Source organism: Lactuca serriola, chromosome 2, assembly GCF_051521515.1.
Source record: "Lactuca serriola cultivar US96UC23 chromosome 2, Lser_US96UC23_V15, whole genome shotgun sequence".
Lineage (NCBI taxonomy): Eukaryota > Viridiplantae > Streptophyta > Magnoliopsida > Asterales > Asteraceae > Lactuca > Lactuca serriola.
In genome coordinates this window covers 158,289,319-158,301,179 of record NC_136409.1, presented here as the reverse complement: position 1 = coordinate 158,301,179, position 11,861 = coordinate 158,289,319, and the positions used below count along the sequence as shown (strand labels likewise).

Here is an 11,861-nt window from a genome sequence, read left to right as displayed (position 1 = left end):
TGGAGTGGCAGAAAGAAAGAATAGAACATTGAAAAACATGATTAATTCAATGTTAATTACTTCTGGAGCACCACATAATCTGTGAGGAGAAGCATGTCTTGCAGCAAATACAATACTTAACAGAATTCCTCATAAAAAGAGTGACAAATCACCCTATTATCTGTGGAAAGGGAGGTTACCCTCTTATAAAAGGATGAAAGTGTGGGGTTGCCTTGCTAAGGTACAAGTACCTCTTCCTAAGAGGACTAAAGTTGGACCAAAAACCATAGATTGCATCTATATATCTTGGCCCTGCCATGAATAGTGCAACATATAGGTTTCTTGTGTATAAATCACATGTTGATGAGATCCATAACCAAACCATCATGGAATCAGCAGAGGCTGAATTCTTTGAAAATGTTTTTCCTTTTAAGGATAAAGGGAAAAAGGTTACCTGCTCTAGGAAAAGACCTATAGATGATGGACTGAATGATACCATTCCAGACAAAATTTTACAATCAAATGAAGAGAAGTCTTCAAAGGTTCAGGAAGAGAACTTAGAACCTAGAAGAAGCAAACGGGGCAAAATAGCCAAAGATTTTGGACCTGATTACATGACCTATGTAGTGAATAAAGAACCACAAACATATAAGGAAGCTATGGACTCCTCTGAAGCTCCTTATTGGAAAGAGGCAATCAAAAGTGAGATTGACTCCATTGTGCAAAATAACACTTGGAAATTGGTAGATTTGCCACCTGGGCAAAAACCAATTGGGCACAAATGGATATTCAAGAAGAAGTTTAGACCTGATGGTACCATTGAGAAGTACAAAGCTCGTTTAGTAGCTAAAGGGTATCGTCAAAAGGGGGGGTCAAGACTTCTTTGACACCTATTCACCCGTTACAAGAATTACATCAATTCGCACATTAGTAGCAATTGCAACCATTCACAATTTGGAAATACACCAAATGGATGTGAAAACTACCTTCTTGTATGGTGAACTAGATGAAGAGAGATATATATGAATCAACCTGAAGGGTTTGTGGTTAAAGGTCAAGAAAACAAAGTCTGTAAGTTAGTTAGATCACTTTATGGACTAAAACAGGCTCCAAAGCAATGGCATGAGAAGGTTGACAACACATTACTCTCTAATGGATTTAGAATAAATGAATGTGATAAATGTGTTTATGTCAAACAATACAAGAATGCTTATGTCATCATACGCTTGTATGTGGATGATATGCTTATAATGGGTATACTAATTTGGATGTGATCAATCAAACCAAGAAAATGCTACACTCCTCCTTTTCCATGAAGGACTTGGGAGTAGTAGATGTGATCCTTGGTGTAAGAGTTCAAAGAAGACCAGATGGTTACACTCTTACTCAGTCCCATTATATTGAAAGTGTACTCAAGAAGTTTGGACACTATGATGACAAGCCGGTTGTCACTCCATTTGATGCTTCTAGTCATCTAAAGAAGAATAAAGGTGATAGTGTAGCTCAGTTAGAATATACTCAAGTTCTAGGTAGCTTAATGTATATTATGAATTGTACAAGACCGGACTTGGCATATAGTGTAAGTAGATTGAGCCGCTACTCCCACAATCCTGGGAAAGATCATTGGTATGCATTAGTGAGAGTGCTTAGATATTTAAAGCATACAATGAATTATGGATTGCATTACACGAGATATCCTCCTGTTCTTGAAGGGTATTGTGATGCAAATTGGATTTCCAATACTTCTGAGGCAAAATCCACAAGTGGGTATGTGTTCACTCTTGGTGGAGCTGCTATCTCATGGAAATCATCAAAGCAAATTGTGAATACTCGTTCTACAATGGAAGCAGAGTTTGTTGCTTTAGACAAAGCTGTTGAAGAAGCTGAATGGCTTAAAAGCTTCCTAAAAGGTATTCCTTTGTGGCCTCAACCTGTTACTGCCATTGCCATACATTGTGATAGTATGGTTGCTCTTACTAGAGCACAAAGACATATATACAATGGCAAGTCGAGACACATTAGACGCAGACATATTACAATAAGAGACTTGCTGAAGAATGGAATCATTTCCATTAGCTACATAAAGTCAAAGGAAAATATAGCTGATCCCTTGACAAAAGGCCTTAGTAGAGAGCAAGTTCTCTTCACATCGAGGGGAATGGGCTTAAAGCCAACACAATGAGTCACCACCTGGCGAAAACCTAACCTAGCAACATTGGAGATCCCATGGTCTAGGTTCAATAGGATAACTAGTTGGGGAAGACTCAAAGAAGCACCAACACAAAGGTATGCTCGCTCTTATGATATTAATTTTGTGTTTTTCCGTTGGTGATATAGGGATGAATTCTTTATTCTTAATAATGTTGATAGCTTTTATAGTGGAATAGTACAGATTGTTCCAGATTAGCATTACCTATGTGAGATGGATGTGAGGTCGCATCTTTGGGAGCTTATATGGCTAAGCTCTCTAAAAGTCTCATGAAGAAAGGATTATTCACGACCGAAATGAACGCACCGGTAAGAAATGATCTATGCTTAGATATGATATGTGTGATACTTCTTGTTTTTGATTCTACTATAAAAAGTGGTTAGTTCAAGACTCTAGTTCACTACCCACAAAGTAGATCCAAGTAGTACTCACTATGAAAGGTTCAAGTTTCCAACACCTCTTCAGATGCATGTCATATCTTATTTCCCTTATTTGAATATCAAAGTTCACTTATTTTCTATTCAAATGTGGGGTATTCTTGGAGTTTGAATAGAAAATGTGGTGTATTGTTGGAACTTTGTTAAATGGAAAACACTCTCTTTGGGATTTGTCCCACATTGGAAGAAAGAGGAAACTTATACTCTCTTAAAAAGCCTTCTACTAGTTGTTTACTAATTAGATCAAAGGCTTGGAGTAGAGGGATTGGGTTGGATTTGGTGATTGGGCTAGTCAAATTGGTCTCGAAAGCTTAGATTAATATATATATATATATATATAATGATCAAAGATTGGCCTTGGGCCTTGGGGCTCTTGGGGTCTCATTGACTAGTTACAATATTATATATATATATATATATATATATATATATATATATATATATATATATTAATTCCGATTTTGACTTTTATTATATATTAAAAATCTGTTAAATTCGTTTTAACTGTTTTGACAGTTAATTTCGGTTAGCAGTTTTGGAGGGAAAAACCAGTCAATCTATATCTATAAATAGATCACCAAAGACCAAATTTCGGGTTCAGAAAAACCACATATAGATTCCTCATATAATTTCGTATTCCACATACAATGAAGGGAACATAGAGAATTTCGTCAGAATCAAGAGAAGTTCTTGGTTGATTGTTGTATCCTCTTGACAGATCCCAACCAGAGAAATTTCTGTCTTAGGACACTGCAAAGCAGGCCTCAATCTGTACAATTTCGTAGTAAATTTCTTGTGTAATCATCATACAAGTATGTTTTCTGTAAATTGATTCATATATATATATATATATATATATATATATATATATATATATATATATATATATATATATATATATATATTTCAATTTCGTTTGTTTTATTTCAATTAGTTTGTTGATTGTATACTTCTATCATAACATAATAATCAGGTTATCTCCCCTTGGAAAAGCATCGTTTCTTCTTATCAAGACCTTACTCTTTGTGGTATCAACTTCGATTATTTCATTGCAAGGAAGGTAAGAAAGGATAGCGATAAAAAAATTCAGGCCAGTAAATGGATCCAAACACATCAATCTCAAGGATGGTTTCCTAAGACTTTTGTGTTAGAATCAATTAAAAGTTGCAATATTAGCGATCGTGTAATTTATGCTGATGCAAGTTATTCTTGTATGTGGCGTAGGAATGTGAGAATGGGGCCAAAAACTACTTAGTTACGACAACTGCTACACTTTTCGGAGTTCTTGGTTACTAGTAAAAATAACATCTTTAGATGGAGAGTGAACCTAAATGGATTGTCAAGTATGGAAGAATTAGATAAAATGGGGATTGAAATCCCCTGAATTATGTGTCCAATATGTAACATTGCCCAAAAAACTCAACTGTTTACCTCTTGCCTTACAATCTTGGGTCAGATTTTGTGTTGCTTAGAGAATATCTCCATCGAAATTTGGGTCTAAGAAGGCGCTGGTATCTCTTACAGTTTGGCGATTCATAAATTCAATCACTTTTCAGGCGATGAATTCTCTCCCTCCAGCTCCTTATCAGAGTGGTAGCTTTTATGAATTGAATTGTTGTTCAAAAAATATTCAAGGTCGTCTAATTCACAAACTGTATATTTTGGAGAAAAGAAAAACTAAAAATGCAAATATCTAACATATCAATCATACAAAATACACATTACGGACTCTCACAACAGTGTTAGTGAACCATCCATAATATGGCTATATATGGTTATAGTTGAATTTTATACATTTGCAACCACATTTTCTAGTTTTGTAGTAAGGATTAATGGAGATGGTGAGTGTGTTCATCCAAGAAGCATAACCCAAAGCTTATGTGAGAGGCAAAGAGACCATTGTTATAAATGCCATTTACATATAGTTTATATAACTAGAAATCCTATGAGCTTTCGTCAGCCAGAGTAAGGCAACCTGCATCACAACACAGATGATTATTTATTTTTTGGAAAACCCAACACACACCCCTTAATCCTACTCCTACTTCTACACCTTTCCAATAAACCTGATAGCATTTGGCTAAAGGTCCTTTTAGTAGATTGAGTTTTGTAAATAATAAGTACATAAAAAAAAAAAGTATGATTTAACAAATTTTATGGAAATATTATACTAACCCCAACTTGAGGGAAGTACCAGAGCTCTCATAATCTTGTGGAGGACCAGTAGAGTTGCTGATATTAGTCGATTCTGATGAGTCACCATCATCACCAGAATAACCACCAGTTAGCTTCCAAGCATTAGATATCTTCAAAAGCTTCGTTTCCACCATTCAAATGTAAGTTAGAAAAAAAAAATATGTGCACCACGAAGCAATAAATTCAAAGAAAACCAACCAACTTTAGCAACCATACAAAAAAGATCAAACTTAGTATGTTAAGAATGTGATTAATCACTTCGTTTTTGAAAGGGGCATGGGTTGCTAAATTAAAGTTTGATGGTGTTCTTTGATATGTTTACTCAAAAAGAAATGTTTGGAGAGCTTGATTCATACTTCTTGTCTTAGTTTGTTGTTCTCCTCCATGAGTTTCACTTCCTGCATGCAAGTTTTAATGACTTTAAGCAGGATTTTATATTACTACAAAAACTATCTTTGTAATGCCAAAAGGCATCACTAGATGTCCTTTCGTTATGTACACTTTTTTGTCACTAAATGGTAATGACTTGTTTGATATGAACAAGCTTAGATCGTTTATTGTTAAGCAACGTGAAATTGTAATCATAAAGTTTGAGTTTTGAGTTCTGAGTTCTGACCTTCTCTTGAAGATGATTAATCTCATTCATAATCACCTCGCCCTGGAACAATAAAACTAGAAATAAGCGTACACCCAAAGGCTCATTCCTATGTAAGTTGCAATGGTAAATCTTTTGTAAATTTCTTGGGTTAATCTAGTTAAAGAAAAAATTATCTACCTTTCTTTAGATAAAAGATGTCTTTTTCATACATTAGAAACTAGGTGTGAGACCCGTATGTTATACGGGTTCGATAAAACAAAAAATTAAATATGAAAGTTTAAACAAAAATTTATTTAAATTTAAAATTTTAGATTTGAAATTTAAAATTAAAAATTTGAATTTAAAAGGAAACATATTAAATATTATATGAGTAGTAATATTATAATTTATTGGTTATTTTCAATTAAGGTAATTATTAATTGAGGTGCAAATATAATGTGTTAATTAAGAAAAAATAAAAAATAAGAAAATGACAAATGGAAAAAACATTTAATCAAAAATACCAAAAAATGACATGTGTCCAAGTTAATGAGAGAGTGACATGTGGCAAAATTATTTTCATTTATTAAGTAGGATTTATGAGACTAATGTGGTGTTTTTTTTTTTTCTGGAAAGGATTTTTTTCACCACTCGCGAGCAAACATATGTGAAAAGATTGTGTTTCAGAAGACAAAAAACATAAAAACATATGTTGGTCTGTTTTTTCCGGAAGATGTAAAAAATAACTTCTAAAGTTGAAAGACGTTTCTAACCTTTAGCTTTTACAGTCCGTCCTCTTTTTCAATTTGTTTCTTTTTTCTTGTTTTATTTTCAATTTTTTTGTTTGTTTTTTTTTCCGATTTGTTTTGTTTTGGATTGTTTCTTGTTCTTTGTTGATTTTATTTCCAATTTGAGCATGGTTCTTATTAATTTTTGGAACATGATGGTTTTTGAAGATGATAATGGTAGTGGTGGTAATGACTTCGGTATAGTTGATGGCAGGTGATGATTTAATTTTATTTTATTTAGATAATAAAGAATAAATTTTAGCCTGCAGACTTTAAAAAAACAAACAGACATGGTAAAATAATGCAGACATTTTACCTCTTAAAAAACAAACACCTATTTGATCAAATACATTGCTTGCTAGATTATCGGTCAAATGTAATATATTGTTTAAAAGACAATGAGAAAATAGATATAATTGTAACTTGGAAAATTTTTAAAAGCCCAAAAATGTTGCAATTTTATGATATAAAGGAGAGCAATAACTAAAACAAAGCAAATGCACCTTTTTGGCTACAACACGGCTCAATCCAACTTCAAGCGATTTCTCAAGCTGGTGCAGCTCTTCAATACTTAAACCCTGAAGCTCCTCCCCTCTCAACTGCCTGTTTCACACAAAAAGAATCACCCGAGATCCAGAAGTTACATGCATGCATGCATATGCATAAATACATATATATACACATTCTACATATGTACATACAAAAATATATGCTCTTATACATACACATTGCGTACACACATGTATATACATATAGCTATATGCCTATATCAACATACGCGTATGCATGTATGTCTATTGTAATGTACCTTAACTGAAGGGTTCTCTCGGCAACTTCTTTGCTTAAGTTGGCATAGTTGGTGTCTTCAACCAGCTGCAAAGAAAGATATTAAAATCCAAGCCACAATTATGATAATTAATGTGAAGCAAAATCAAGTTATAGATTCTAGAATTAGGACTTGCTAAACATGATAAAATGAGAAGCGATGTGAATTAATTATAGCAAAATGAAGTTGGGTGACACAAGCTAGAGATCTTAGTATAGCAAGACTCCTCATCTTAGGGTTTTTGAAGGAAAGTCTATGTATATATATACCCTTTCACTTATATTTTTGAAAGGGTCCTTAATTTCCATGGTTCAACTCGGCTAAACCCTGGTCACAACCTTCCTCCAAAGACTTGAAAAGAAACACACGAATGGTGATATAACTGTTGAGGACAGAGAGAAATTAAATATAATGGAGTAAAAGACTAGGCTTAATTACCTGCAACTCAAGGGATGGTTGGTTTAACTTCTCAAGATTTTTTGAGTGCAAGCTACGCCTTTCGATTACTTCATCCATGCTGCTAGAGAGACGAGAAAGACAAAATGTATTAAATAAAAAACAAGGTATCAAAGACATCGTCTGGATGTAGTTAACCTAGCTATGGTGGTTTCATTTAATTTCAATAGTAAAGCTTCTGTTTGTTAATATTGTATACCCTAGAGATGTTTTGTTAGGTCCAGTATGCAAGTGTTTCTGTTGCTGGAGTAGTTATATATGAAGATTGAAATTCTAGTCTTGTGGGTGTTTCTAATTTCTATGGTTATAAGTTGCAGTATTCTTTAGCGTCTTATTTGCATCCTCTTTTAATTTCCATGAAAACTACATCATCGCTATTTTCATTGTATTTAAGTTTTCTAGATTAAAATTACTTACTTACCTATGGTTTGAAACCACAAGATTCTTCTAGTGTTAATTTCTTTATCCAAGGATGCTCAAGTACTTGACAAATAGCACACACTTTCTTAAACCATGTGTAAAGTACATATTGTTATTTTTAAGAACTTTGTACTCGTGTGGTTAATATATTAAAATAAATATATGCAAAAAATTTGATGATCCAAACAAGACCCATAAACGCTTGAGTGAAACACTAATAAACTACCTACAAAATTCCCTTATATACACAAAGAACTACATTAAATAAGAATTCTTAGGGTACACATATGTCATAACAAAATAATACGTTTTAGAAACTTGATATTACTGCAACCTAACAAAAAAGGTGAGTATACGCAACATGTGATGACCATGTGACTGGAGTTTATTTCTTCTGTGTCTTTGCCTAAACTCTAACTATATTAGACCTCTAATTAGAATTCCAATAAAGAAATACTAAAAACACATATACAAATCAAACAATCAAATATAGAACACTAATTGCAGGAACTCGTGACAAACCCTACGATCCAAAATTAAAGAAGCGAATATGAGAAGAATCATGAAACATTCACATACATATATCCATAAAACCACACTCTGACACACGTAAAAATACACACACATAACCCTAGGTACCTTGAGCTTGAATATTGAAAGAGCTTATCATTAGAGGAGAAGAGGATGACAGCAACATCAGCATCACAAAGTACAGAAAGCTCTTCAGCTTTCTTGAATAACCCTCTTCTCCTCTTGGAGAAAGTCACCCTTCTTGCTGTAGCATTGTCAATTTTTTTGATCTGTACTTTTTCCCTAGCCATCATTATATATATATATATATATACTTCCAGTCCAGGAAATACTACTTTTGGGAATATTTCATCCAAATCCCAGTGGAAGTTGTCAAAAAAACAGGAATAACCCAGGGTTCAAATCAAGGGTTTTCTATGAATGGAAACAATTAATTTTGTGAGATGCAAAAGAAGAAAAGAACCAAAAAGACAGCATTTTTCTTTGCCAAAATTGGGTGTACAGATCAGATGTCAAACTGGCTAGTAACCCTAGAGAGAATCAATACCAGACACGAACACCCGTTTACCCGATTCCCTCTTTTATCCAGATCCAGATGCTGGTAGTGATGATCGGTAATTAAAGTGCTTGATGTTTTTCAAGAAACTTAAGAAATTAGAAAGCAAATGAAAACTCCATGAAGAACATATAGAGCTTTTTCATATCGAGCATGAGATTTGAAGGAGATTTAATTGATGTCATTGATGAAGGGTGAATTGGGGGAAGTGGTCTGGTTCTTGGGGGCTTGAGGAGAGGACTGTTGTGTAAAAGGAAACCGACGAGACAGAAAGAGTGTCGTTTCTACGATTTTCCGTTGTGTAATTTTTTTATGATTGAATAATTAAGAAGCGCAAGGGTTGAGAAGAAAGTCATATATTATTTGTTTTTTCTTATTTGATATTGTTTTATTATGTTTTTAAAGGGATGTTTGGGATTTTTTTTAACCAATCAAATATTATTTTTATAACTTTTCTTTTTCAAGTCGGAAACAATTTTATCAAAAGAATTTCAATGTTGCCATTTTCTGAAACCTTTTGATTATTATTTTAATTGACTCGTTTATCCTTTCGAATGAATTTTTTTTATCATTTGTATTTTTTCAAATATTTTGTCACATGTCATTATATAAGATTTTATAATTATTTAAATTTCGCATGTCATTATATGATATCTTTATTTTTCTTATTAATCAATAATCAATTTCACTAATTAATGAGTCTATTATTATATATCTACGGTATTCATTCTATTTAAATGTTTATTAATTTATAAATATATTTGAATTTAAATGGATGCTTTAATGACACAATTAATGTCGTATATTTGATGATATATTTGAATTCAAAACATATCTTTAATTTTTTGGACTTTTAGTTTGAATTCTAACAAATTTATTATTTATTCAAATTTTGTAAAGAAATATGTGTGTATAATACATTTCTATTTTTATCTTAATAAATGAAAAAAGAAAAAACAGAATCTTCAAAGAAGTATTTAAAAATTTTGATTCATAACAACTATTTACAATATGTCAATATTTTGTTTATTATTATAATTCAATAACTACTTATTCATCATTTCGTTTGTATTTATTTCGAAAGTTAATTTTAAAAATATTTAATGTTTAAACCTTAATTTTCAATATCATTATTTAAAATATGGCAATAGGTTTTATCGGTATAGATTAAATTACTTATTTATTCATTATATCGTTAGCATTTATGTAAAAGTATTTTTTTAAATATTTAATATTTATACATGGATATTAAATTTTTATGTTTAATAAACTCGTATAGTACACGGGTCTCACACCTAGTATAACCAAGAAAATAATCAACATATTCTTATTATGTACTTGCCAATCATTCACCGAACTCCTACATTTATCGTTTATTGTATGTGGTTCATTGTTTTAATTGCATACTACAAAATGCAATATCGAAATTTAAAGAATCAAATATGAAATTCAAAGGCCCAAGCTAAAACATAAGATTGTACCTATTTACCAGTGAAAAGATATAGTTCCTGAAGATGGGCATGAATTAATCCTTGAAAAGATTGTTATTTTTGTATTAGTTTTTTTGTTTAATGTATAGGGGTAGTGGTAAATTAGTTCCATGTTAGCAAATGTATTTATTATATCTTGTGTTGTATTGTTTTATATAACCGGATCATTGGTCCTTATCTTGATGTAATTTTGTATATATACATCTTATGAATAGAAGATCATTTTTATGGAAAAATACAAACAATTGCATGGTATAAGAGCTTATCCATCTCCCTATTATATTGCATCGACTAAAACCCTAGTTGATGGCTTCCTTCCCGCCGGCCACTCTCTCGTTTCTCTTTCTTCATTACTCATATGATCTTCCATTCTTTTTTCGATCTCTCTGGAAACAATATCTCAGATAAAATCTCTCCCATTATCAACATCAAACACGCAGTACCTTTAGTTCTTGATTTAGATTAGATGAACTATGATACTTGGCGAGAACTTTTCGAAATCCCTTGTATAGGATATATATATAGTAGATGATCACCTTCGTCCACCAATAAAACCCGTTACACTACCGGTGACAAGGAGAAGAACAAGGTAACAATAAAATCGATTGTTTTCAAAGATGCTTGGATTCGCAAGGACTCAATTGTAAGACGTTTGATGTATGGAACACTCTCCGTTCCCCTTCTCAACATGATATTTAAGAAACAAGCTTCTGCTTTCGATGTTTAGGAAAGTCTAGAGACAGTGTTTCATGATAACAAAACGTCCAACATCATTCAAATTGATAGAGAGCTTCTCAGTATCACGATTAGTAACTCATCTATCTCCGAATACTGCAACAAAATTAAGTCTCTTACTGACCGACTTAAACACATGGATGCTAAAGTCCCAGAAATTAATCTAGTTGCATATATGATTAATGGGTTGTCTTCAAATATCGTCATGCTGCCACTAATATACGACATCGAGATCATCCCCTACCATTTTGGGATGTTCGATCCATCTTGATTCTTGAAGAACTTGAAATGCTCCAAGAAGAGCGAAGGGAGGCGTCCCTCACTCCCATAGATCACCCTTTGTCACAATCTGCTCGCACAGTTGAGTCTTCAAATAACACCTCCAACCTCGTGGTGGTCGTATGTAACGCCCGCAGATCCGGGCTAGTCAATTTAGAGGCAATAGGGGTCGAAAACGACTTTTCGACAAAAAGATTATTTAGAATAAATAATATTAACCAAGTTGTAGAAGATGTCACAGGGTATCCGTACATATAAAGAACGCCGAAATCCGAGTTATAACGAAGAAGTTATGACCCGTCGAAGTTTCGCGTCGGAACCGGCACGGCGCCGAGAAGCGTAAATAGTAAATTTATGATAGAGCGAGATTTAGATTTAGCGC

The 11,861-nt window shown here is 32.9% G+C and overlaps 1 protein-coding gene across 3 annotated transcripts; it reads right to left on the bottom strand.

Moving 5' to 3' along the window:
• Positions 1-4,284: 4,284 nt before the first annotated feature.
• Positions 4,285-9,308, bottom strand: LOC145087153 (MADS-box protein SVP-like). 3 transcript variants are annotated; one of them, XM_079025061.1, is made up of 8 exons: positions 8,528-9,308; positions 7,451-7,532; positions 6,995-7,059; positions 6,690-6,789; positions 5,438-5,479; positions 5,178-5,219; positions 4,820-4,940; positions 4,285-4,600 (listed from the first exon to the last, which is right to left on the bottom strand). In XM_079025061.1, the coding sequence occupies exons 1-8, from the start codon at positions 8,710-8,712 to the stop codon at positions 4,569-4,571; spliced, it is 669 nt and encodes a 222-aa protein (XP_078881187.1). In that variant the 5' UTR covers positions 8,713-9,308; the 3' UTR covers positions 4,285-4,568. The 3 variants fall into 3 exon arrangements, with proteins under 3 accessions (XP_078881187.1, XP_078881185.1, XP_078881186.1); XM_079025059.1 differs by having other exon boundaries at positions 4,801-4,940; positions 8,528-9,306; XM_079025060.1 differs by having other exon boundaries at positions 4,801-4,940; positions 7,451-7,529; positions 8,528-9,305.
• Positions 9,309-11,861: the final 2,553 nt, after the last annotated feature.